At 38.9% G+C, this 27,726-nt stretch overlaps 2 protein-coding genes across 6 annotated transcripts in view; one reads left to right on the top strand and one right to left on the bottom strand.

The window, feature by feature from the left end:
- LOC121892357 (sodium-driven chloride bicarbonate exchanger-like) overlaps positions 1-19,267 on the top strand; it is a 48,433-nt gene extending 29,166 nt beyond the window's left edge. For 4 of the 5 annotated variants that reach the window (XM_042405373.1, XM_042405371.1, XM_042405376.1 and 1 more), the window contains 20 exons: positions 292-480; positions 2,447-2,535; positions 2,834-2,991; positions 3,097-3,184; positions 4,674-4,820; positions 5,552-5,652; positions 8,906-9,080; positions 10,012-10,145; positions 10,319-10,564; positions 12,441-12,546; positions 13,442-13,603; positions 14,093-14,206; positions 14,924-15,085; positions 15,212-15,463; positions 15,571-15,639; positions 15,746-15,919; positions 16,016-16,138; positions 16,250-16,314; positions 17,256-17,369; positions 18,302-19,267. In XM_042405373.1, coding sequence (XP_042261307.1) covers positions 292-480; positions 2,447-2,535; positions 2,834-2,991; positions 3,097-3,184; positions 4,674-4,820; positions 5,552-5,652; positions 8,906-9,080; positions 10,012-10,145; positions 10,319-10,564; positions 12,441-12,546; positions 13,442-13,603; positions 14,093-14,206; positions 14,924-15,085; positions 15,212-15,463; positions 15,571-15,639; positions 15,746-15,919; positions 16,016-16,138; positions 16,250-16,314; positions 17,256-17,369; positions 18,302-18,377 — 2,744 coding nt within the window. In that variant the 3' untranslated portion in view covers positions 18,378-19,267. Of the gene's footprint in view, positions 1-291; positions 481-2,446; positions 2,536-2,833; positions 2,992-3,096; positions 3,185-4,673; positions 4,821-5,551; positions 5,653-8,905; positions 9,081-10,011; positions 10,146-10,318; positions 10,565-12,440; positions 12,547-13,441; positions 13,604-14,092; positions 14,207-14,923; positions 15,086-15,211; positions 15,464-15,570; positions 15,640-15,745; positions 15,920-16,015; positions 16,139-16,249; positions 16,315-17,255; positions 17,370-17,724; positions 17,763-18,301 lie in introns of all 5 variants that reach the window. The other variant, XM_042405375.1, reaches the window with a different exon arrangement.
- Positions 19,268-22,525: 3,258 nt separating this feature from the next.
- Positions 22,526-26,145, bottom strand: LOC121892274 (glucagon-1-like). The gene is made up of 6 exons (XM_042405218.1): positions 25,698-26,145; positions 25,492-25,598; positions 24,188-24,343; positions 23,274-23,390; positions 22,662-22,805; positions 22,526-22,550 (listed from the first exon to the last, which is right to left on the bottom strand). Exons 2-6 carry the CDS (start codon positions 25,587-25,589, stop codon positions 22,526-22,528), a joined length of 540 nt encoding a protein of 179 aa, XP_042261152.1. The 5' UTR covers positions 25,590-25,598; positions 25,698-26,145.
- Positions 26,146-27,726: the final 1,581 nt, after the last annotated feature.

Raw genomic sequence — 27,726 nt, 5'->3', positions numbered from 1 at the left:
CTCATTTGACCTGTTTCAGGAAGGAATTAGGGAACTGTGTTTTAGTTTTTGAGAGCAGCCATTATTACGTGATTCTGTGGAAAACTGTGCAGCTAGAGAGATCTGGTAAACTTAACCTGGTTTGCTGTGATTAAATCAGCAGCAGTAGGTCAGTTTTTGTTGGAATAATCAGCTTAGCATCTCTCACTGCTACACGGGGACAGATGCTAGGAAGCTTTTGTGAATATGAAATGAACTGTTGAAAACAATAATGTGGAATCCTACAGTACAGCTGTGTGTTTAACTTCTCAGACATGGTTCTGGATCAGCACGAGGTGTCGGGCCCTGTAGGTCAGGATGCCAGGAAAAGGATCCGTGAGGCCCTGCTCAAACAGCACCACCACCAAAACCACAAGAAACTGGCCAACCGCATCCCTATTGTACGCTCCTTTGCGGATATTGGCAAGAAGCAGTCTGAACCTCATTCCATGGACAAGAATGGTGAGCAAATGGTCTGGAAACACGTACACACCTACGCACACACCTGCTAATTGCCAAGACTGCAGTCTGTTCCACACCCTGTATTATTCTCTGCTTTTTCCATGGTGACCATAGAGTATATGTGTTGTATGTAAATATAAACAGTATGTTTTTATGTATAATGTTGTAATCCTTTGCATGTTTTTTTCCATCTGTGACTTGCTGTTTTACTGCTGTTTGATATCTCATTTTCTCCTCTTGTTTGTGTCTCTCCATGTTTGTGTGTTTGTCTTGTCTGCTGTATTTTGCATGTGTGTGTGTGCATGTGTTTGTGTGCCATTTACTTAACCAGTAAATGGCCTCTATTATCAAACTGTAAAATCTCCCAGGTGTTTGCCTGAAAAAGCACTCCCCAAGAATGCTTCACCAAGAAGGGCCTTTTCTTGTGCGGCATGGCCGCGGTGTGTGTGTTGTATATCATGTCTGTCCACCGCTTCATCACCTTTAAGCTCCTCTAGGAGCCTCCAGACTTCAGACACGCCGTTTGGTGAAACCAAGACCAAACGTCTTAGTGTCCTTCAGGCAGTTGCACAAGGCTACTGTCCCATCTCACAAGAAGACACAGAGCAGGAAATCTGCACAGGCAACCAGGGCGCCTAAGCTGATGATAAACACTAAAAGTCTAGAGATAGTAGTAGTATTAGTATAAAAGGAACTCATTAAAAGGGGAGAGTATCATCATGAGGTTAGAAATTAGTCATGTGCAGTCAAGGACAGAGAAAATAGAAAACTTCTGCATTCTTAAACTCATGCAGCTTTCTCTTCATGCGAGGCTCACAGTCAAGATGTTCTTGTAGCTGTGCTATTTTTGAGATGTACAAGTGAGGCCATAAAAAGAAAGAAGATGGTTTTAAGTATGCAGACGTTTTCTCTTTAAAACTTTTAATACTTTCAACATCTTAGAATAAACTCCAGGTAAGTGGTAGTCACTCTGCAGAATTATTTATATGACCAACAGGGCATATTTACCAATATTTATGATAATACTCTCCACTTGTTGCCATTGTCAACAATGTGTTTGATGACTAAAAACCATAGGAGCTTTGTGACTCATGTTCATCATAGTAACTAATTAATAGTGGTAGCTATACTTGCTTCAAATTCATGGTATAACTTCATAACACAAAACATAATCTACATTTTGTTGCCTTTTGTTAAAGAAATAGTTTAGAAAGATTTTGGTAAATGGTTAACTTTCTTGCTGAGAGTTAAATGAGAAGATCAATACCACTCTCAAACATGAGAGTGGTATTGATCCTTTCATCTAACTCTTGCCAAGAAAATAAATAAGTATTTCCTAGTCTCCTTTAATGATAGTATCATCACATCCTCACTGAAACAGCTAGCATTTTGAGCAAGGCACATTTTAGTAATTCCTTCAAGTGCTGTGGTTTGCTCAAATGGCTGCAATTGGTGCATTTACATCACAAATTGCTTGAAATTTAAATTTAGAAGGAGCAATCTTTGACTTCGTTTCAGCTAAACTAAAACATACTGAAAAATCTATTTCAGTGAGTCACGATTAGTTGATACAATTCATTTGAAATGAAAGTTAAAGATTGCCTCTCATTTAGTTTACTAAACTTTATTTGGAAAGACTGAGTCTAAGGTTTTGCTACAGTCACTTTCTCCATTGCACCACTGATCATTCATCAAATGATCTTAATATTAAACTTACTCACCATGTACACCCTGAAAAAAAGGTACAATATTGTATCTATTGTTACTAGGGCTGAACCTTTTTTCCAATAAAGGTGCAGCACCTACAACAAAAGGTATCACTGTTGTATCATATTTTTTCAGAGAATGTAACTGTACCCTGTAGTGTCTCACTGGAAACCTTTGTCTTTGTGTGGGAAAGAAGTATTATGAGAGGCTGAGCCTCTGCAAAATTGACATATTGTTGGTTTCCTGCTCTGCCTGACAGGCCAAACAGTCTCACCTCAGTCCCAGCCAGCTAACAATGAGGGCAAACAGGACGTCAGCCGAGAAAACAGTGCTGTCGACTTCAGCAAGGTGAGCAACCAGACCCACCACTGATCCTGCTGTTTATCTATGGGTACTGATAGCCGGACACATAACTAGTGCTGTATATTTAACTTAAGATTGGATTACATGTGAAGTGGTCACCGTACGCCTCTTGCCCTGCATGTGGAATTTCACAGGAGTAAATCTTGTTTTCTTTTACTGGGTAGACTGTCCTATTCAGAAACAGCCGAATCATTCTATCTCATTATCTCTAATCTTATTAAACAAACTCTTGTAAAGCCTTTGCCATTTTCATGTTTTGGTTTTGCTTCTTTCTGTCTCATAGATTGACCTTCACTTCATGAAGAAGATCCCTCCTGGTGCTGAGGCATCCAACGTCCTGGTGGGGGAGCTGGAATTCCTAGACCGCCCTGTGGTGGCCTTCATCCGCCTGTCACCTGCTGTGCTGCTCAACGGCCTGGCTGAGGTTCCCATCACCACCAGGTTATACAGTACACAAAATGCAGGAATAGATGAGCTGATGTTTTGTCTCATTAAAAAAAGGATTTGACTTTTACCCAAAAACTGCTGATCTCTTTTGTTGCACAGGTTTCTTTTCATCCTGCTTGGCCCTCTTGGAAAAGGTCCACAGTATCATGAAATTGGCCGGTCTATTGCCACCCTGATGACTGATGAGGTGAGGCCTTAGTCCAGCCACATTCCAGTGTTGCACATGAGTGTCACATAGTGTATATTATAGGATTATTATCACTGATGCATGAATGTGTGAGCAGCATATCTGTTGTTGCTGGTCGAGGTGGAGCTGATTTGAACCACTTAATAAAATGTTAGGCTGTGCAAACCTCACAGTCTGACAATTCTGTCAATAATTGAGTCCTAAAAACCTTATTTTGCAGTGCAGTGAGAATATGTCAACCTGTTTTTAATTTAGATCACATTGTTTAGAACATGTTATAGAAACGACTATCTGTGATTTTAGAATAATCTTGAAACAAGTTGATTTAAGTACTTAATAAATAACTTAATTCAACATATTGTCTGGACTCAATTACTGCCAAAAATAACTCAATAAGAGATGTTTTTTACACTGAAAAATGCATCATGTCTTAGAAGCTTATTATGTGTTTTGTATGAAAACTAATCTGTAAAAGAGAAAACAAAGTAGTGGAGTAAAGTATTTCCCAAAATGTTGGAGTACAAGTGTTTAAGTAGTAGAACATACTCAAGTAAAGTACAAGTAGCTCGAACCTGTAATTAAATACAGTACTTGAGTAAATGTTACTTTCCACCACTGGATGTCAGTTCCTTAATAAAAATCTCTTTTAAAGTTTGTTATTGTACATATTTTTAAAAAGAGCAAGGTGCAAGGCATCTTATTTCTTATTTACATTCATGTATTTACGGTCAAATAATAATACTTGCATCCTAAAACTGGAATAATGAATGTGGGATATTTTTCATATTTGTTTTTGATAGTTATTGATGGTTATATATGACATTGTGGTTGCATAAGGACTAGAGAAAACCATCCTGTAAATCAAAAATCCACCTGAAGAAGCAAAAAAAAAAAAAAAAAAAAATCAACAACATATGACTATCTACCAGCTCCAGGTTTGCTTTCCTTAAGCTGAACCTGACCCCTGTTTAAGAGCTAGAGAAAAGCCTTTGGGGATCAAGAGAGAATGACATAAAAACCGTAACAGGATTTCCCACAGTGCAGCTACAGTATGAGCTAATGTTACTGACCATGCCTTTTTTTCATTGGCAGCAGTCCTCTGGGATGTATGAAAATAGAAGCATATGGATGTCAACCTACTTCATCATATATGGGAATGAATTTCACCCGTTGCTGTGCTTAGATCAAAACTGATTTGCTTTTCAGCCATTTTCTGCAAAAGAATCTTTTTCTCATTGACATTTGTGGGGAAACTTAGGCATAAATACACCTTATTCTTCTGTAGATTCACTTTGTATGATAATGTTCTGAATATTTTGTTCACCTTATGCATGGAGATAGAAATAATCCTTTTCTGGATAAACCCTTTAAGGCGTTGTTATATGCATTTCCATCTGTAAATCCATGGAAATACGGGGAGAAGGTCAGATCATATTTATACTGCATACAAATCATTTTACTTTTATGTGTCTCCTCATCTTTTGCGCAGATTTTTCATGATGTTGCTTACAAGGCCAAAGACAGAAATGACCTGGTGGCAGGCATCGACGAGTTTCTGGACCAGGTGACAGTGTTGCCCCCTGGAGAGTGGGACCCCTCCATCAGAATAGAACCTCCCAAAAACGTGCCCTCTCAGGTAAACTCCCTATCTACGTAACAAAGAGAAAAAAAGTTTCTTGGTACATATTTTGATATTTGTTCCTTATAACATAAGGTAAAAAGGATGACTAATTTCCTTTTTAAAGAGACAGCTCCACTGCTACCACTTAAAAAGCCCGACCATAACTAAACCATTTGAGAGTCTGTTTAAAGTTTGAGTGTCTCTATATATAATTACCGTCGTTTCATAATGCGTATGAGTCTGCTGAGAAATATTTAAACATCTGTGATCTCCACTAATCTCAGCTGTGTTGTACTCTGAGCTTTGATGCTGTTCCCCAGGGTTGTGCTCTCAATCCTTTCCAAAACATTAGTTATTTTTCCTCCATTAGTTATTTTGGTCTGTCATGACTGTGAAAAGTGATGCGCCATCTTGTTTGTGAGAGAATTTCTGTTATCTAACAGAAAGTTGCCCCAGATTATTAAAAAACGGAGGTTGTTTTAGGTCTCTTTTCTCTCTTCCTCTTGTTATTAGGCTCCTGTGGTGAATTAATGACATACCACTGTGCAATTAGATTGTTATGCTGATGGACTGTGTATCAGAATATGCTACATTCAGGAAGACTCAGTCATTTGGAATTTAAGCTTGGTTAAAACTTGGCTGGAATTATGATTCAGTAGAGATTTAAGCGCAACTGACACTTGTTATTGTCCTCATGGTGATGACCAGCAACAGGCAGTTGACTGACAGTGATCTTAACCACACAGGAAAAGCGGAAGATTCCCCCTGTTCCCAACGGAGTGACGGATCTTGGAGAGTCAGAGGAACACGGAGGGCATGGTGGCCCTGAGCTCCAGCGCACTGGAAGGTAGGTGTTGGGAGAGAAACAGCATGATTTGTGAGCTCTCTAAGCTCCTCTTTGTCCCCGTCTTCCTGTCGCCTTTTAGCTGCCTCTCTGTCCCCAAACTATAAATATAGCTCTCTTAAGAAGAAGACTACCCTACTGGCCAATTTATCATTCCCCACACTTCAACTCCTTAAAGACCTTTTGTTTGACTTTTAATTCATTGTGAGTTTAGAATTATACAAGCACTCTATCCCACATTAAGTCACATTCTTCAATATTGCAAGATTGTTATATTATTTAAAAACAAGGTGCCATGTGAGTGCAGTATACTCACTCACAAATAATGCACAGCACACTGCTCCTCACATTGCATATGGTATGCTCTTGCAAAATGAAACTGGACTTTGGTTAATCATGACACATATTATCACTGTGTGTTGTATATTTGCCAGCACTTCACTCCTGGTTTCCTCATTGTCATAATCATGTCACCAGTACTAATAACAGGGTAATTATCGTGCCTGGAAACTGAATTCCTAACATTTCTCATTGGTAAGTAAACAGTCTGTCTGCCTAATTACTTTGATTCACAACAAAAGAGACCTAATGAGGCTTTAGTAGTGGCTGGCGGCTTTTTTAAAGGTTTGCTTAAAGGACCAGTGTGTAGGGTTTAGTGGCATCTAGTGGTGAGGTTGCAGATTGCAACGAACTGAATGCAAATTGAACTGCACCTTTAAACCTTAAATGCATATTACATTATTATTACATTACAACTTTATTAAAGGACTAGTGTGTAAGATTTAGGGGGATCTATTGGCGGAAATGGAACATAATACTCATAACTATGTTTTAATTAGTTATGAATATAATCACTTGAAACTAAGAATCATTGTCTGTTCGTTACCTTGAAGCCCTTTATATCTTCATAGGGAGCAGGTCCTCTTCCACAGAGGCTGCCATGTTGCACTGCCATGTTTCTACAGTAGCCCAGAACAGACAAACCAAACACTGGCTCTAGAGAGGGCCTTCCACGTTTTTTGTGAGTTTTGTAGCCACCACAGGTTTTCCTACACGCTTGGAAGGGAAGGGGTAAGGGAGGGGTATTCAGTTGGTTGCAATCTGCAACCTCAGCGCAAGATGCCACTAAATCCTACACACTGGTCCTTTAAGCCCTCATGTCCCTCATATTGCAAATGTATTTAACTGTAGCTAATTTTTTTGCTGTTTTCTGGTTTCAAACTTGTTGTAGTATGCAGGTAGTAGGTAATATTGTGTTTTCCTGATTGGCCTCATTGTTGCTGATACTGCACTATAAATTAATGTTGATGAAATGTCAGCTCAAATGTGTGAGGTTCTCTTTAGCACACATACTTTCTGTGATATTGGGGAGATCTGATGACAATAAGCAAAAAAAAAGAAGAAAAGGAAGATGTGTCTGAACCAACTGATGATGAGAACTATATTTTTGTGCCAAGTAATTCATCAGATAATTAAGAAGCTGAATTAGTGTACGAGTATGACAATGCAAGCTTAGAGGACAAGAGCAGTAAAACAGTGGACTGTTGCATACAGTCCATAAAGTCATGATGCACTAATTACAAGATAGTGACTGTGATTAGTGCTGACTCATCTGTGTTTGGTAAGTGTCAATTATTGAGCAGCTACAGTAGTCTGTGTGTAACATGGTGCAATATAGAAACATAAAATATAATAGGCAAAGATATATAATGTACAAAGATATACATAAATTCTTAAAGCAATATATTTTGGTATTGAAAAGTTAAAAATGTAAAAGCAAGCAAGCAATGTTATTTTAATTTGTAGCTCAGCCTGTGGTACTTAAAGTTGTAATGCGTGAGATTTCAGCACTGGTTGATTTGGTGACACCCATGGTTACCGTGGTAACAGTGAGTGTTCGTACTCGTTGAGCAGCTACAGAGAAGAGCAGCTGGTGTGCCTGTTTACAGTGCAGCCAAACAAACTCGTGTTGTTTTAATAAAGAAGTCTATAATAGCTGCAACAGCGATCTAATTTCATGTTGGCGTGAGCAGTTTTCCACACAAAAGCAGGACACAGTAAAGTTGGTGACCTTGCTTAGAAGTTCACCAAGCTCCTTGTTTAACAGCTCACTCTTTAACAGCTGCTCTTTCTTCTTCCATCGCTCTCTGCAATCTTTAAAACTGATCCACATTTTTGATGAACAATCGTTAACCTCAGTGACAAAAACGTTGTGTTTCATGTGACTGTTTTATAATAAAAGCCACACCGTGAACATCAATAAGATAAAATAGAGAAATAGAAAAGAGAAATAATTGCAAGAAGAATTTCATTTTTACACTAATTTTCAGGAGCACAGAGACTTATTGATATATAGAGAAGGGATTAAAGAGAAAGAAATATGTTTTCATTATGTCGTCATCACCTAAAAATTACCTGATGACTGCCAGGGGATTCTTGAACTCCAGCTTGAAACAATGAAATGACAGTGCACAGGAGTGTTTGGTGTGTATCTCGGTGGTTTAATAGCAGAGGAGTGAATGATGTGCTGCTGCTGAGCTGCGGTATGCTGCGGTACAGACTCTTATTCCAGCTAAAATTGGCCGGAAGCCCAGTCTCAGCTATCAAACCGACTCCCTCCCCCCTCCACTACCTCCACCACCTCCCGGGACATGGCATCGCTGCCTACCGCTCAGACTGAAATAAGCATAATGTCCCGCCTACTGTTGCCGTAGCAACCACTTCCAGCTAGTTCACCACGGTCCCGTCTCGCTGCAGCAGGAGAGAGTGCTCGCTGTGGCTGAGTCTTACACACACACTTACATTGATATAAACTCACGCTACAAAGATGCAGCCTCAGCGTGGGGACACTTTGCCCTTTTTCAATATTTTTGTCCGGTGGTTCACATGAGTAATACTGTAAATACACTGGAATTAGAGGAGCTAGTACTCGCAGTAGTAAAGTGCTCAAACATTTGTTCAGCGATGGAGAGAACCACCATACTGCAGGTGATACTGTACACTTTGAATTAATACAGTAACAGAACATAATACAGATTATTTAAGAAAGAGCAGTACACGTCTTCACTGCAACTGTAATTTTTTCCCCTCACATTTACATACGATCATACCTTAATCATGTGTCACAAGTCTGGTAAAAAGTTGAATCGTCTCACGTTTATTTCTAATGTTGGTGGATGTGTGGACCATGTGTGGTTCTATATCGTATGTGTTTGCTTGCGTGCTTCTCTCTCATAAAATCCCTGTTTTGCTGCAGGTTTTTTGGCGGTTTCATCTTGGACATCAAGCGAAAGGCTCCTCACTACCTTTCTGACTACACAGATGCCATCAGTCTACAGTGTCTGGCCTCCTTCCTTTTCCTCTACTGCGCCTGCATGTCACCTGTCATCACCTTTGGAGGACTCCTGGGGGAGGCCACAGAGGGACGTGTGGTAAGAGTCGACATATATATTGCTCCCAGGAGATCATATCATCACATCTAAAAGTTTTGTCTTAAATGATTGTACAGCTAAGGACGTTATATTAATATTCATGAGAATGGAATTTGGAAGCAGTTTAGAAACAGGCAAGATCAGATGTTTAATTTACATATGTCCAGGGAAGACATGACTCACACATTACAACACAAGCTCTTTTTTAACAGCACCCTGCATCAAATTCAAACAGTTGACACGTCGTACTCGAAGGCACCTTGAAACACAGTCTCCTTTCTCCGCTGTTGCTCCACTTATCTTCCTAAATGTCACATACAGTAAAAACACAGTACAATAAACTTGTGCTGTGTTTATAGCCATGTTAACGGCGTGGCTTTAGGGATGGCAATTGAAGGGATTGGTTCGTGTGTCAGTCCACCGCTTTAGTCCAGACTGAAATGTCTCATCAATTATTGGATGGATTTCCATGAAATGGCACAGACACTCATGTACCCCTCAGGATGAATTGTAATGACTTTGGTGATCTCTCAACTTTTCATGTAGCGCCATCATCAGGTCAAACACTTGTTTGGTTTGGGACCAAATACCCGCAAATACCTGCCTCAGCTGTACCTTGTGTTTATTGCTTATAAGCAAATGCTAGCATGCTAAGACCCTAAACTAAAGTGGTAGACATGATAAACTTCATACCTGCATGTTAGCATTGTGAGCATGTTGCCATTTAGCTCAAAGCAGTGCTGTGACTAAATACAGCATGGCTGTGACTGGATTGGCTGTATACATTTAGTCTTGTTAGTCAGTAATAAGGGATGTTTGTTCAGATATTGCAGAGCAAATCAGATCAAATCAATTTGAATGCTCCAAAAGAAACATGTGCAACTGAATAAATTAAGCAATGGAATCACAGCATTATTTCCTGTGTTTTCAGAGTGCTATTGAGTCCCTGTTTGGGGCTTCCATGACTGGAATAGCCTACTCTCTTTTTGCTGGTCAGCCTCTGACCATCCTTGGCAGCACAGGGCCTGTTCTTGTCTTTGAGAAGATCCTCTTCAAGTTCTGCAAGTATGTTATTTTCTTTTTCTTGTTCCTTGAGCACAAATTTGTGCTTCTCTTATGCTAGAATATTTCCATGTTGATGGTGGATGTGCGTGCTTTGTGCTTGAGTAGCTATGCCATATCTAATCATGCATCCCTTCCTCCTGTTTTTGTGTGTGTGTGTGTTCTGTCTCTCTCAGGGACTACGGCCTCTCCTACCTCTCCCTGAGGGCCTGTATTGGCCTGTGGACAGCCTTCTTCTGTCTACTGCTGGTGGCCACGGATGCCAGCTCGCTTGTCTGTTACATCACGCGCTTCACTGAAGAAGCCTTCGCAGCCCTTATTTGCATCATCTTCATCTATGAGGCCCTGGAGAAGCTGTTCCACCTGGGGGTGCACTACCCCATCAATAAAAACAACAACCTTCAGAAACTCACACAGTATTCGTAAGTATTAGAAACCCAGTTGCAGCTTTTTTTTGTTTAATATAGTTCAAAATGAAATATTTTTTGGCTTTAGGCTTGTTGGCTGGATAAATCAGTCAATTTTAAAGGAGCACTTCACCAGTTTTACACATCAAGTTCAGTTGTTCCTATTTTCCCGTTTATATATTTTTCTGTTTCTGTTGTCAGACAAGTGAGTGAGTATGTAATAGTAATTCCCAAGTGGCTTAGCTGTGGTTTTTGATAAAAAAATCATTATTTTATACTTGTGACATCATCTGACAAAATCATCTTCAATCCAGGTTAATGACAACAGCTACGTTGACATGAAAGTTAGAGGTGACAGAAAGCTCTTCTTCACTGTCAGACGGCCCCTCGCTGGGCAGCTTACTGCTCCATTTTCCTCCTAAACACTGAAAACACCAATCCGGCGTTTTAAGATTTATATACTAGAGTCTGTTTTGGAAAAGCTCAGTTTTTGAGGGAGAAAAACACCTTTTTAGTCTGTATATAGAGCTGAAACTGACAAATAAGATGTGTTTACAAATGTAACCCGCTTAGTGTGGATAACCCTTAAGATGTCGTCAGGATTATCTCAGTTTGCGATTGAGATTGCATTACAGTCTGGGGTCATGGAGTTTGGCAGGGAAGACTGAACTAAAGATGGTATGGAGCTGCATCATGGGAAATGTAGGAACCATTGTTTTTGGAGCTTGACCCATAATAGGGACTAAAAGTCAGTATTTTTTAGCCTCTAAATTGCTGGAGTACTCCTTTAAGACGTCAACTTGGGCTCTGGGAACTTATGGCATTTCTCTCAATTTTCTCACATTTTACAGACTTAATGTTTAATCAGTTAATCAGAAAAATAACTGACAAATTAATTGACAGTGAAAAAAATTTTTTTTTGTCGCCCTCCGTTGATTTAGAGTAAAATCAAAGAAGTACTGACTTGAAAGTAAGCTCTCATTTTTGTTTGAGTGATGTCATGGCATTGCAGCTTGTGTTGCATGTCCAGTGTACTCAACTTAGCACATTTGCACGCATGTGGAAGAGTTTGCTGCATCATCAAATAGCAGATGGTGGAGTGGTATAGTAAACACACTGTCCAGTTTTTCAGAAATGGTTTTTGCTTTATGGTGAATAATCCCATGTTGAGTGTGTGTCAGGAGCATCATGCATTATCCTGAAACATAAGCTGGCTGGTGGTTATCTCAAGCCAAGAGCTCCTTCTGTGAATTTCTATTCTGGTATAGTGGACAGCAGGGGATGCTGACATTTAGTTTTGTAAAATGCCAGCAGACAAAGTCATTCATGTTGATGGCTGAACAATTCGGCAGAAGCATATAATATGGAATAGCGTTGTTAGCTGATACATTTTTCAATGAGGGAGTATGTACTCTCAAAGGATATGGCTGCTGATGTTTATATTTTTATTGTCTGTATATCCCATGAAAAGTCCAAAATCACTCAATGCGTTCTGACTTCTCTACTCTGTCTATGGCTCCAAGTCCATTGGTTCTTACGGAAGACATAAATCTAAACCATTAATACACATTTGTTGCTCTAGTGAGTGTTTCTGGCAGCAGGACGGGTATGTAGGATTCAGTCTCAATGAACTACAGTGTGTTTGTTCATGGTAATGAAGGAACTTGTCACTCAGTACAACAATGTGACTCACTGATGTATTTTCAATAGTTTTTGGTCCACAATGGAATTCTATGCTACAGAGGAATAAGATCAGGCTTAACTACATACACAATACTTGTTAGTAGATCACTTCAATGCTGGTTTGGGTCTTTTCATTTTTTGATTTAGATTTGAACAAAAACACATGTAAACATAAGGTTTATGTTTTTATGTGTGCTCCCCTCCATAGTTGTGCATGTGTGGAGCCCAGGGACCCCAGCAATGAGACCCTGCAGTTCTGGGAGGAGAGAAACATCACAGCATCCCAGGTCAACTGGACCATGCTAGAGGTCAAGGTAAGGAACCCTTGACATTTGCAGATGAATACAGAAAAACAGCTAAACAAATGTAGCATATGTACTGTATCTAAAAAAATAAGGGTTATCTGTGACTTAGAGATTTGTAGATGAAACAGACTTTCTTGGGTTCAAATAGACTTCTAATGATGGATAAAGAATCCAAAGAAGATCTGGATCTGTAAGCCGTTAAGAAATAACAGTCAAACTGTGATCTTGAGTTGAGATGAGAAGAGGCTAAGACACGAGACAAGAGACAGAAATAGCACGTTTAATCACAGTCGCCTACCCAGAAATCAAACTTCACACAAAAACAAAAATACCTAGAAAGTTAGGGATATTTCTTACACTCTCTGGCACTTTGTTGTGTCTCACTTAGCCCACACTTTGCTTGATCAAGAAGCGTCATAAGTCTAGGCGGGGATTAAGAACATGTGGGCAGGATTTCACAGGATTTAGCTGTACAAAATGAGCATGGAGATGCGGGGTGAAGAGTGGATTCTCTCGCTGTCACACATAAATCAGTTATGCCAGTGGCGGCATGCTGCGCCACTCCTACACATGCTCGTAAGACGTATAGCAGCAAAAATTTTGGGAGGCACAGTCAAATGAGGCCACGAGAAGTGTGTGCAAATACTATTTTCATTAACTGTATATATATTTAAAGCAAAATATGCAGAAGAAATGTTTGAAAAACAATAATGAATGTACCAGATTGTTTGTATTCAGACTTCACTAATTTATCACTGACACCGACATCCATCACCACCATCATCTCCACTGTCACTATAATCACTTTTATGGGCATCATTATCCCAATCCTCCTTGCGCTCATCATCCTGATTATCATCATCGTCATCATCATCATCATCACCGTGTCCTCTGGTGCCAGTAGGAGTGCGAGATGTTGCATGGGGAGTTTGAGGGCAGCGCCTGTGGTCCCCACGGCCCCTACATCCCCGACGTCCTCTTCTGGTGCGTGGTCCTCTTCTTCTCCACCGTCTTCATGTCTGCCTTCCTCAAGGAGTTCAAGACTAGCCGTTACTTCCCCACCAAGGTACCTTATTACCTTTGTTTTTAAAACATCTTTGTATCAATTGTTCCTCTTGAAGTGCAGATCTTTAAGATTTCCTGTTTGACACTATCCTCAGACGTATAGTAGCTGCAAAATTGAATCTGCTTCATTAATTTTATGGTGGTCCATTTACTTCTCATTTTGCCATGGGACTGAAATTAGACTGAAATTGTTCTGCATGCCCACAGTTTTGCCTGTTTGTGTCATTTTAGATCATGCTGCCATCTATTGGTTGTTTCAACTGCTGCAGTTAAAATCTTGCAGTCTGTGTGGCCACTCTATGTGTGAAATTTCTATGATTTATCATTGAGATGACACTCATGAGCGTAATATGTGGCGTGATGCTGACACACTAATCTATAGTAGACCGGCGCCTCCTTGTGGTGGTGAATAATTCACTGTAGTCTGGCTGCAGTACATATTATTATAGTGTATGTGAGTGAAGATTGTGTATGTCTTTGTTCCCTCCAGGTGCGAGCCATCATCAGTGACTTTGCTGTCTTCATCACCATCCTCACTATGGTTCTTGTAGATTACGTCCTGGGGATCCCTTCACCTAAACTACAGGTCCCCAACAAGTTCAAAGTAAGTTCAGTAAAAAGCTACTATACAGTATATATATTTTGAACAAAATACTAGAATGTGTAACTTTTTATGATATATGATATGGAGTTTAAGATATAAGAAATACATACAGACAGATTTTATACCCAATAAAAATGATAATATCTTTCAGACTTTGGAACAAAAAGGCTTACATTTTTATGTATTTCCCTAAGTAAGGAGCTATTTACAGAATCAAATATGAATGTTCATAAGAAATGATCTCCATCCAGGAATAACATTTTCATTTTGCAACTATGGAAGTATCACTGTTGCTGGCAGTACTGTGATGAAACTCATGCTCATCTTAGAGTTCATTGAGAAGTCATTTTTGGGAATTGAGCATGTCAGTCACTTTAAGTTGTCTTAGCCTTAATTTTGTACCGTACCTCTGAGGAACACGTCAAAAGACATCAGTTAGAAATATTAAGAGAAGCTGATTTGAGATTAATTCTTAAGAAGTGTCATGTCTTTTAATTTGATGGACCTACAAATTGGAGAGCACCTTTAACTAACTGAAACACTTCTCTTACTTTTGTGTTGAAGATGTAGATAATGCTAATAAAGAGTAAAAAAAAAAGATCTTGAAATGAAAAGAACAATAAGAATGTCATTTACATTTGATGTTGATTAAATAAGTATTTTTTAGATTCCTGTTTTTTTAAACCTCATTTCTGCCTTTCTTTTCACTCTCCCCAGCCAACCAGGGATGATCGTGGTTGGGTTATAAACCCTGTGGGGCCCAACCCCTGGTGGACCACTATCATCACCTTCATCCCTGCTCTGCTGTGCACCATCCTCATCTTCATGGACCAGCAGATCACAGCCGTCATTATTAATAGGAAGGAGCACAAACTGAAGGTATTTTAAAACCCTCATTCAATATCCCAGTCACAAAAATAACCAAATGAACTTTAACTCACATATCTTTGTTAATTGTCAGCTTACTGTATCTAAACCCTGATGTCCTTTGGCTGTCTCCTGCAGAAAGGCTGTGGCTACCACCTGGACCTGTTTGTGGTTGGGGTGATGCTGGGCGTGTGCTCGGTGATGGGCCTGCCGTGGTTCGTGGCAGCCACCGTGCTCTCCATCTCCCACGTAAACAGCCTGAAGCTGGAGTCGGAGTGCTCAGCCCCCGGAGAGCAGCCCAAGTTCCTGGGCATCCGAGAGCAGCGCTTCACTGGCCTCATGATCTTCACCTTGATGGGCTGCTCCGTCTTCATGACCTCTGTGCTAAAGGTCAGGGGATAAACACCTTAGAGCAACCAAATATGCACCCACACTCATGTAAGAATTATTCACAAAAAGTTTGTCTTGATCCTGATTATTTATCTGTCTATCTCCAGTTTATCCCCATGCCTGTGCTGTACGGAGTGTTTCTATACATGGGGGCTTCCTCACTCAGAGGCATTCAGGTGAGCTTGGAGACTGCCGGCAGTTTACTGCTTTACTGCTTTTACTACTCAGCCGGAAAAGATACAGGATGAATTATTAAACAAATGCATGTTTGTATGTATGCAGTTCTTTGACCGTCTGAGGCTCTTCGGCATGCCGGCCAAACATCAGCCAGACTTCATCTACCTTCGACACGTCCCGCTGAGGAAAGTGCACCTCTTCACTATCGTCCAGCTCAGCTGCTTGATCCTACTGTGGACCATTAAGACCTCCAAGGCTGCCATTGTCTTCCCTATGATGGTAACGTGAATGCGTGCACAGGTGGATCTGTATATCTGTGTAGCCTAATGCGTACCATATCTGTTCATTCATATCTGTCTGTTTCTGCTGCTACAGGTCTTGGCCCTGGTGTTCATTCGTAAGCTGCTGGACTTCATGTTCAGTAAGAGAGAGCTGAGCTGGCTGGATGACCTGATGCCAGAGTGGAAGAAGAAGAAGCTGGAGGATGCGGCAGAAGAGGTGCAGTAATAGACCACAGCTTGGATGACCAAAAGTCACCTTTGACCACTGCAGCAGTAAAGCTGCTGTCCATGCGGTGTTTTAAATTTTCTTTTTTGTCTCTTTCTGCAGGAGGAACACAGTATTATTGCAGAAGAAGAAGGCATTGTACAAGTGCCACTGGAGGGACACTACAAGTAATTCATTTTATCTTTAATCATATTCTGCATTTTAGGCACCCAAGCCTCCTGCAAAATTCATTTTGTCAGACTCTGGGTGGGATATTCTGCCTGCAGCATCTCTGAAAAATGCTTGTTTGGACTCATGCAATATGTATTGTTAGATGTTTCTGTTTAGAAGCGCAAAATATGGGAGGAGTAAATTTATACAAATAGCCGCTGCACCTGATTTATGTCTGAAATTTAACATCTAGAAAAAGGAGGTGTAAAATGGACTGCACTGTTTTGTCAGACAAACACAGAGTGAGAGAGACCATAGCAAAGAGAAACAGTGAATGAAAAAGACTTACAGAGATATGAGAGAGAAATGCAAATCAAAAGATGAACTGCCCTCTTGGCCTCCTCCTTGAACATGTGTTTTTCAATGTCTGACAGCAGCTCCAGTCCAGTGTGATATGACTGAAACAGCCAGTAATACTTCATTTTTTTTTTTTATCCGTGTAGAGAAATGATCATGTGAAGGGGGTTTAAAAGTTTTCCAAAAATCTCCCAGATTGATTTTTTCATGACTCATTCAATCATTTTTGTTGAGCTGACAGGCTATTTAAGTAATATCTCCTCACACATAAATTTAATCTTGTCAGATGAATACATGCTTGCAGTTACAAAGGTGTCCTCTTTCAACCAATATTCCAAGTTCACCAGCTGGAAACTATTTCTTTTGTGCTCCACTGCTTTCCAACATTCAAAAAAATTTGAATGAGTTTCAAAATTTTGCACCCCTGAGGGTAATTTTACGGCTTATTAGGAGGTAGTACCGCTCCCAAGACAAGTTGAGTTCCCCAACAGGAACACTTAATGCTATTTAAAATGACCCCAATGAGAACATGTGTGTTTGTTAGACTTAGAAACAGGTGCATATGTATTCATTTTTGTCCTCCTCCGTGATGTGTTTGAAGGAGTGACCCAGCCACAGTCAACATCACTGATGAGATGTCCAAAGGATCTTTCGGGAATGTGTGGAAGAGTGTCAGCCCTGCTGAAAGCACTAAGAAGGAACCAAGCACTAAAAGGTTAGCCTCCTTATCCACATCACTCTCAGACATCCAGATCAGTATTACTTATACATCACAGGGCTTTAATACCAAAAACAATGTAGAGATTTATTGATTTCAAATCCTAAATGTGTTTTTGCAGGGTCAAAAAATAACAATTTCAAGGGTTATAGTGTGTTAAAGCAAGCAGTGGCAGGTGTTTATTATTAAAATATTATGGAACATTGACTGTATATTTTTCCAGGAAACTGAGAGGTTAGTATGTTTAGATGGAAGGGTTTATCTAAGAGCAGCCCTGCCCTCTCAGATTTCCCACAGAGTAGACTAACATAGTATTTCCTGCCTGACTCTCTCCATCCATTCCACCCCTAAGCTCCCCTTCCTAACCTCTCAGAAGCTGATATCCCAAAGGTAAGTCGTTCCCAGTCCCTGTCAGCATGGAGAGTCTTGTCCTGTGTCTTCTGTTTACTGCTGCCAACTGTTGATTGTTGCATGCCATGATGAAAACAGTGTTGGTGTGTACTGCAAGTTATGATTTGGTGATGGGAGTTGAATCAATAGAGAATGAAATTTGTAATAAATGTATATTGGTGGATTGTAAATAGCATGGCCTGGGTGTGCATGTTACTTCAAGGAAACATGATTTATAATGCTAAATGCAGCCTTCGCATGCTGTAAAAGTTGTAAAATTAATAGCACTATATCTCACTCACTAGTAGCCCTACAGTATATGTCAATGCCAGGGTAGACTGCTATAAAGCTTTATGAGACATATTTGCATGCAACGTGATCTGGATTGATTGACTGATAGCCAGTACACATTTCAGTCAGCCAGCTGGCAATGCATTTGCATCCTGCACCTGTGTGTTCCATTTCCCGTACAGAAGATTAACATAAATTCAATATATTTGCTTGTTTCCTTTTGTGATATTTACTACTTTCTCGTGCAGTTGTTCCAGTGGCGGTGAAAAGCGTCACAAGCGGCGGAGGCATGAGAGGAGCTTGGACAGGGAGACAAGTTTGTGATGACACATACTGGCGGACGGTGCCACTGTGCTGTCAATCAGTAGATCAAAAAAGAACAAAACAAAAAAAAAACTATACCGTGCCACACTCAACCACCTTTGTACTGTGCTACACTGTGTTTTTGTCATGTAAGTCTGTGTGCAAGTTGTGTAAAACAAAGAAAAATTTGTTAGAAACAGTATTAACATGAGGAACCGATGCACATTTGTGTTCTTTTTCTATGTATATCAATGTTTGGTGATACCAGCAACAGAAGGAAGCCAGAATTATATGACACTTGTGAATGGGCCAATTTAAGTGAAAATTTTAAACAATTTTTAAATCTACTTTATTTGTATTTTGTATGTTTTTATATTTTTCCAATAACAACAACTGCAAGTTGTCCTTTTAAAAACCTGCCACAGAAAACCACAAATATGTGGATTTTGTGTGCAGAATTTAATGCCGCTATTGACTTGATGCACCTCACAATAGAAATCTTAAGACAGAGTAGATATTTGCCAATACTAATCTATTTCACTGGTATCTAAAAGAGTTGGCTATATAGCAAATCTAGTAAATTTTTTGAAAGTATTAAATAAACATTTTATATATTCTGTATATCTAAATGTTTTTGTGACAGTGACAGCTCATATCACTCCATGTTCTTCTCCATTGCTATTTTACAAATTACGTCATTCCTCCAGTAAAGCATTCCTCAGTAAGTTAAAGGAATAATTTGACATTTTGAGAAATATGCTTTTTCGCTTTCTTGCGAGAGTTAGTCAAGAAGATTGATACCACTTTCATGTCAGTACGCTAAATGTGAAGCTAGAGTAGCTGGTTAGCTTAGCGTACAAAACCAAAGTATAAAAACAACATATTATGGTTTTACGTTAGCGATAGCTTCATATTTACCATACAGACATAAAATTGCTATCAATTTTCTCATCTAACTCTCAGCAACAGAAGGCAAATAAGCATATTTCCCAAAATATTAAACTATTCCTTTGAGGAAAGTATTTTTTGCGGGGCAGCTTTTTGGAAAATGACATTTTCAAGCTAGCATGGCAGCATAGTTTGGGAACTTTCAGTATCTCTAGCTACTTGGCCTTGGCTTTTTAAAAACTCATCAAATTTGCAAATGCTGAACTTTAGGGTGACTGTACAGACAGCTGTATGTTTTCCACATCCATACTCTTTGTCATCTTGTCAGTAAGTGTCATCCATGGACATGTGATCTCCTCTCCAAATGACCCTCAATGTGTTAGCATCTGAAGCTAATTGTTTTTAAAAAAAAAAAACCACCTGCGCAATGACAAAACAGACTTGACTGTCTCACTGCAGGACCATGGTTACTTCTAGAGATGCAATAATACCTTTTTTCTGGGAAGGGCAACATGTAATAAGCGGTAAAGAGTCTTAACAATGTATAATACATAGTATATTTTATTCATGTAAAATGTTACTAATATATTACTAACATGACGTCAGTGTTGAAGGCAGGGTTTTGTTGTAGATGTTTTTTTCCCATTGTCTAATTGATGGTTCTTAGTTGAAATAGAGAAACTAATAATGGGTCAAAATTATATCAATATCAAATATTTTGACCACTTCTGTGTGGAATTCTGCCTTAAATTTGGTAGTGATAGCTGTACACTTTCTGTTTAATAATTTAAGTCACCTGTATAGAAAACTATGAGTTCAAATCTGTTGTTAAATTGTAATTTGTTTCATGAGGATGAGAGAGCGAGTGAGTGAGAGCATAAATAAAGATATTAAACCAACTCTCCTGAATGACGTGGTACTTTATTCATTCTCATGCTTGGCACATGTTCACAGGGAGGTCAGAGGTCAGCCAGTGAGCAGCACCTCAAGACAGATGTTTGATGTTTTCTGACATAGAATAGGTCATTCTCACTGTGCTACTGTATATAAATGCTATTTTTTACCAATATTGTACTATTCTGCATTTCCCCAGAGTACTCTCCAAATACAGTGTGTGGTGTGTAGTTACTGGCCTCCTTGTCTCCACCTTTGACCTCAGGAGCTCTGAGCCTTTGGCCTCATGGGAGATAGAGAGCAGAGAGCACCCTCCACCCTCAGGCTGAAGCTTCTCTTGCTTCCGTATGGCAGGAGGTACAGGAGGTGCCTGTATCTCTGGCCCATGATGCAGGGGCTGATACTCCCAGAGAGACTGCCATCCTTGTGTAAAACGACTGCACAGTATGAAGTATTATCATAAGTCAGAAATAGTAGGAGGAATATGTAAAGACTGTTGCACTCCTGCAGGCATGTTTTGAACTGTATAGTGCCTTTTCCTGATTCCTCACATGGGAGACTTGGAGTAACTGTCTTCTTTGAGTTTCATTATGTGTCATTTCACTCTTGCACAGAAATCCTGAATACCATGTTTTTTCTAAAATATTTTTAAAAAAAGCTAAAAACTAATTCCCTGGATCTTTGTCAATGTGAATACTTTCACTGGTAAATCATGGTTTCCACAATAATGTGTTGAAGTAATTTAACTTTGAAGCTACTCCTTGTGTTTGTACTGGCTCTATGCTGAATGAAGACTGAGATGCAGTTTAATGCTCTGAATCACTAATAAATGGTCCCTTTATGCTCACAATATCTTTTACTGTATCATATACTTTTGTTTCTTCTTTAACAAATCTCTCTAAAACTGGACAACTTCTGTTTTTAACATGTTTTCTCAATCTTGCTCTGAGCGATGGGATCCTAAATCAACAGACTCAAGAGTTTTGTTATTTTACATGAGAGGTTTTCTGTTGTTTCTGTGTGTGTGTGTGTGTGTGTGTGTGTGTGTGGTCTTCTCAATGATCACTTATTTCTCTGCACTTATCTGGATTTAGCAAGATTTGAGTCAAAATCTGATAGCAGTTATGTTTTTGACTAGTAAACTCTTTTTCCAAAGTCTAACTGTGATTGTTGCACATTTGATAATGAATATTTAATGTTGTATAGAAATTTGTAGGATTTAAAACCAAGTTTCAGGGGCATTAATGATATTCTAAATTTAAGATGTACTGACTCAGGCGTCACAAGATGATGTCCTCTGAAGAGTCCTTCCTCAATTCCTGTACTCTCTAGGACTGGTCTGATAACAGAACCTTTACACTACCTCCTTGACATTTAAAGGGGAATGATTTTACTCATCTGTTTCCTGGTGTTGGGGACTCGGAGTACTACTGCATATGTGAAAAATGTTGCACAAAGCCAAAGCAAAATCAGATTTTAAGAAGTGATCTCACTTGAGTCCATGCTGAATGCAAAAATCTGGGTGTGTGGAGTTCCAATTCTCATCTCTACTAATATAACACACCATTGTGGGTAATGTAGGTGCACGGAATATTTGTGGTTCTGCTGCATCTATTTTGATCCCTTTTTAAAAACTGTCCAGTGTGAATCCGGCAATGTTATAGGAGGGCAATGCTAAGTCAGTAGAACACTCTTATAAGCATATATATCCACTGGCCTTGTAGGACTTCTGAGAGCTGCACATCCAGTGAAGCAAATATTATAATTTTTTTAATGGATTGACTTTAGCAGTGAAAACTGGTGGAAAAGTATGGAAGTTAAAAGTAGCCAAAGTTAAAGTTCAATCATAACAATGTTTCATATGCGAATTTGTATGTGTCATTCCATAAGTTTATAACATCTATACCATCAGGTAACACACTGACATTATCAGGACATAATTTATATACTATTATCTCACATCAACACATCAAGGCTGAGCTCTTGTATTTGAAAATGAGTCTAATGGCACAAACACACAATGAAAATCTTTATTTTGCAGAGCGGATTAATAATATGCAATGAAAACCAACTACACTACATATGTTTTCTATAGGCCTACCTGAGATTTAACTTTTTTGTGTTCTTGTTTTCACCTTAAAAATATAGAAAATAATTTAAATTTGTAGAAAAAATATGCCCTCAATTTCATTTCTTCTCTCTGGTGCACCGTAAAACCTATGGAAGAGTAGTCGTTTTTGTATCTTTGCAACACATTGTGAAGTAAAAAAGACTTACAAATTTAAATATAGCGTTGACATTACAACATGCAAAGCAGTATGGCTTTCTGTTCCTCCTGTATATGGCTTTCTCTGCAGCACACAGAGGGATTCCTTGAAGAGTGCGTCTCATTGGTCCACTTGCCTTTTCTTGCTGCAAAAGAGAGAAAATCACAATCACGCCTGACAAGTAAAAACAGACCTCTAGCATTGATCAGATCAGTGTTTTAGATTGGGAAACCTCAGCCACGTGACTCAGTTTTACCTCTCCCCTGATGCTTTGGAGGACATGACCCAGAGTAAATATTCCTTGGCAGCCATGGAGTCCAGGACCTTGTTCACATCACTGGTGAAGGTTCCATCTACATGCCTCCTGCTGAACGCCCCACCCTGCCTGTCCATTTCAGATCTGAGTGTGTACACAGGCACACAATGTAAACAGTGCCCATTAAGGGTCAGTAACCCTCAAATGTGGAAACCTGCCATTTGAATTCTCATGTGTGATCAGAAAATCATCATCAGTAGTTTTTTTATCGTTGTTATTTGAAGACATTGTGCTGCTGTGATCATTTCATGATTGGATCATTGACTGGTTGCATGATTTATGTAAAAAATAATCATCTCACACAAACATCACACAGTGTAGGAACATATCAATCAACACAGTGGAAAAGTTCAGGTGATTTATTTTAGCACAACCACAAGGAACATCAAGAAAAAAAAAGCAAAGAAAGGAAAAGGTGAAGTGGCACGACAGGCAGTTGATTAGCTCTTTCTTTCTGACTCAAGATGTCTCTGTCTCTCTCATCATGGTGGAATCAGACACAGTGAGGCTTTTTTAGCACTGTAGGAGGAGAAGGAAGGAAGGAGAGCCTACTCTCTTCTGACTTGCCCAGACTTGAGCCTGGCAACAAAGTCTTTGATTGCCTGGTCCTTGAGGTAGGAGCTCACGTCGCTGGTGAAGGTCCCATCTGCGTGGCGCTTCTCTGCAGCACTAAAAACAAACAGCAATACTCAGCCAGAATAGCTATAATACAGTACATATTATATCATACTTTGAAGAAAAAAAGCTATACTATTTGAGCCTGAAATAAAAAGTCTATAAAGGGGTCACGTCCCTGTTTAGCAGTACTTTGTACAATTTTGAGGTACTTTACTTTAGTACATCCATAGATTTCAGAGAGAAATATTGTACTTCTCACTCCAATACATTAATTTAACAGCGACAGCTACTGCTTACATCTCATAGTGATCTTTTACATAAAAAAACATATGATCAGGTTATAAAATACAATGCATTGTTAAAGATTAAGCAAGTGGTTGATACACTTTTTGGCCTGTGACAGATGTCTGAGTTGTTAGCAGTTCTACCAAAATGACATCTTAAAGATTAGAGAAAAGTCCTAAAAATCTATATGATTTTGTGCAGCAGAAGTTAGTTTTCTCCTTCTTTCCTGTACCATTAGTCATCTCACAACCTCTGGACTAAACTAAATGTGTATAAAATAGTTAAATAGTCAAATATAATAATATATCAATCACAGAGGCCATTTTTCTGCAGTACGAGTTCTTTAACATATGATACTTTAAGTATATTTAGCCAATAATACTTTTGTAAGATTTGAATACAGGGCTTGTCATGAAGATTAGTATCTTTCACTACTTCTGTTTAGCCCCTTAAACATTAATCCCAACATCTGGAGCTTGTGTTTCATTGTTCAAGAAAAAGGGTCAAACAACACACATGTTCTATGATTCTCATGGTAACTTTTGCATATATTACACACTGACCCGCTCCTCTTGTTGTTCATCAGCCACCGAACAAAGTCCTGAGCCTTCCTGTCCTCCAGGTATTTGCTGTAGTCATTTGAGAATGTTCCCTCTGAATGTCTCTTCATGTTTGACAGCTCCCCCGGCTCGTCCGCTAATGTGTTGTCTGCTTCAAAACTACAGGAGGGAGGGCACATTTTAACCATCACATTCATTTTGATTTTAAAATGTTGTAAAGTATGTTACATAAAGACTTTAAAGAAACTACAAATAGGTATCATAGCATGATTTTCACAGAATGATACCCACTTACACTTTCAAAGATTCCTTAGATTTTTAAAAATACTTTATTGTCATCAATTTCTTTGGTTAATTATGTCCAAATTGGGTTCATAATTTATAATTCATTTTTGTACAGTTGTGGGTGTAATTTCCTCCTAAAAAGATGAATAAAACAAAATCTAGACCAATAGACAAATTTTTATAACATGTTTTTTTCTCTATTAACATAAAACCCAATATTATTTTAAAATTTCACCAACAACACCATAATATAAATAAGTTAGCATAGATTTCACCAAATTCCCTCTTGCACTTTGAATCATATTTAGTATATTCATTTGGGGTAATAAATACTGCATCTGTATCTCCCTAGCATATTTTCTCCACAGGTTTGAAGCAGGATCAATTATTCATTTTCAGTTTCTTTCTGTATTTTAGAAATTTGATATTTGCAGCATCATAATTCCTCTGGAGAAAGTGTATGAGAGGATGCACATCCACTGTGTTTTAGTGTGGGGAGACTATGACATACAGTATAAAACTTCTCACTTAAAAGTATAATGTCTAATTTGATGTCTCTGAAGTAACTAAATTTCAGTTTGAATGATTATACCATCATTTGGCAGATTTTTGATCAATGTGCTTGCAGTTTGGCCACAGATGATTTGGTTTCTGTGGAGCGTCATATAAGCTGTGTAAATTGTCTCATGTTTCTTTGAAAACTCTCATATCTTGTAATTGTTTCTATTTGGAATTCAATTGAAAACAACCCATTTTACATTAATTTACATACATTTTACCTATAATTTAGCCAGATTGTATGTCTTTTTTCATGAATCATATATTTTTCATCCTCTCGTAGATTCCAGACTCCCAGTCTTGTGTGAGAGAATTTTCTGTTTCTGTACTTTTGTATTAAAGTGTAATATTTACACTCTAATTCAAAAGTGCTAAAAAGTGGCAAAACCTGTGGTCCTTTTAACAAAATTTAATCAAAAACTTAACCTCAATAAGTTTAGATGTAGTTTATCTTTTGACTGTACCTTGAGCTGTCATCAGCCTCCTGCAGAGGAACCTGCCAGCTGCTCTGGACAAAGCCGAGGACCAGAAGGATGCCAGCCAGGGAATAGATGCTTTTCATTGTTATAACCTATCAGATCAGCACATGCACAGACACAAAGAGAGTTTGCAGCTCAGATCAGTAAGCTGAAGACAAGTGGTTTCACCTTTGCAACAAAATGCAACTCACCTTTTCTTCTTTCTTCCTTCAAAGAACGGTGCTGTTAGTTCCTCTGCTTGTTCCTGGTGTCTGTATCTATCCCCCCTCTCTTGCCTTGTGGTCTTATATACTGTAAGCCTTGGAGGAGGATGGATCTCCTCAGGTGGGCCAATTTCATCACTCTGCCAGATCCACCTGTTACTCTCAACCCATTAGACACGGGCCCCGTCGCATTGGCCGAATCGACAAGCCGAGCATTTGTCCAGAAAGGAAAGATGCTATTCATGCGTGATGCCTTCTGGTACTTAGGTGTTAAGATCAAACAATCACAGCTCATCCTGACAAACAGAAAGTAGGGAAGATGCCTTAATGTGCTACTGTGTCATCATGATGGGAAGTGATATGTGTGCAGTCATAAGTGAAAGATGAGTCAGTATTTGTGGAATCTTTCCGATCAAATTTAGAAGATGGGAAACATTGACTGCTTTTTGCATCAGTGGCAGTTACTTCTGGTTTACAAGGGTCATTGTTCAATAAAGATTGATGTTCTATGAAAGCAAATGTTCATGCAATGCAGCTGACATATGATTCTCACATACAGTACCAGGTAGTTTAGTCCCATATAGTGTGTGTTGAAAAAAAAACCAACTAAATATTTCTCTCATATTTTTTCCAAAAAAATCCCATAGGCCTAAAGTTTAGTTCAGTACAAACAGAGTACTGAGCCTTACTGTCATTAATTGTCTTGAGATAACTTCTTACATTTCTTTATCAGCAAAATTAGTGACTAGTGGAGGAAGAAGTATCCTGATCATTAGGTAAAAGTGCCAATACCACAATGTGAAAAAGTCCTTCATTCAAAATCCTACTTATCTTGAGTATTATAAGTAAACAACTAAATATTGTAAACAAAATGTATTCAAAGTATCAAAGTAAGGGCACTTGGCTCCTGTGAGTGATACATTTTTAAATATTATATTATTATATGAATGTGTAAACAGTATTTTACTGTTGTAGTTGGTGGTAGTGGAGCTAGTTTCCACAACTTTACATACCGTTGGTTAGTTTAATCTCATTGTGTCTTATAAACTCATCATATGTTTTGTATATAAAATGTTAATCTTAGAAGTAAGTGTCAAATAAATGTAGTGGGTTAAAAAGTAATTTAAATTTCCCTCTGAAATGTAGTAGAGAAGAAGTATAAAGTAGCCTAAAATGGAAATGCTCAAGTAAAGTACCTCAAAATTTTAAGTAGACTGAATATACTTCATTACTTTCCATCACTGAAACTGAAATAAGATGTCACCACTCTATTCTTCTTTGTCTGATATCATTCCAACTTGCCTTCCTTGGAAGAATTTTATACACTTGAGCCCAGTATTCAGAATAAACACCTCCCTTGTCAGTGGTTACGTCCTATCCTCCTTAAAGCATCGTGTTATTAAGCCTTTAACTGAACAAAACTTTGACTATTTAACACCTTAAATCAAGATAACCTGTTGGAAAACAAGACAAAGAGTCTACAGTCATGCTAATAGCTCTGTGAGGCTGCATTTAGGCACAGAGGTGCTTTGAGCTTAATGCTAATATCAGCATGCTAACATGCTCCCCGTGACTAATCTAACCAAGAGAATTTTCTGCACACATGTATCAGCATGCTAAAATTTGCTATTTAGCACTAACGCAAAGTAGAGCTGAGACTGTGGTAGACTTGATAGGGGCACCAGACGAAAAGTCAGGGGATCACTAAAGTTATTACAGCTCATCCTGAGGGGAATATGAATGTCTGTAGCAAATTTCATGTCAATCGATCCAATGGTTGTTGAGACATTTCACTCAAAACCACAAATGTGAACCTCATAGTGGTGTTAAATGAAACGTCAGGGGATCACCATTAGTCAAGTCATTAGGATACATCCTCAGGGCACCATGAATGTCTATACAAATCCAACCTGATGGATCAACCAACCATTACTGCCTTCCCTAGAGCCATGCTGCTAACTTGGCTGAAAACTGAACTGAGATTCAACTGTACTCAATAACTTCTAGCCAATCTTGA

The sequence above is a fragment of the Thunnus maccoyii genome, chromosome 24 (assembly GCF_910596095.1).
Source record: "Thunnus maccoyii chromosome 24, fThuMac1.1, whole genome shotgun sequence".
NCBI lineage: Eukaryota > Metazoa > Chordata > Actinopteri > Scombriformes > Scombridae > Thunnus > Thunnus maccoyii.
The sequence above is the reverse complement of the archived record's forward strand: the minus strand, read 5'-3'. Positions and strand labels throughout refer to the sequence as shown.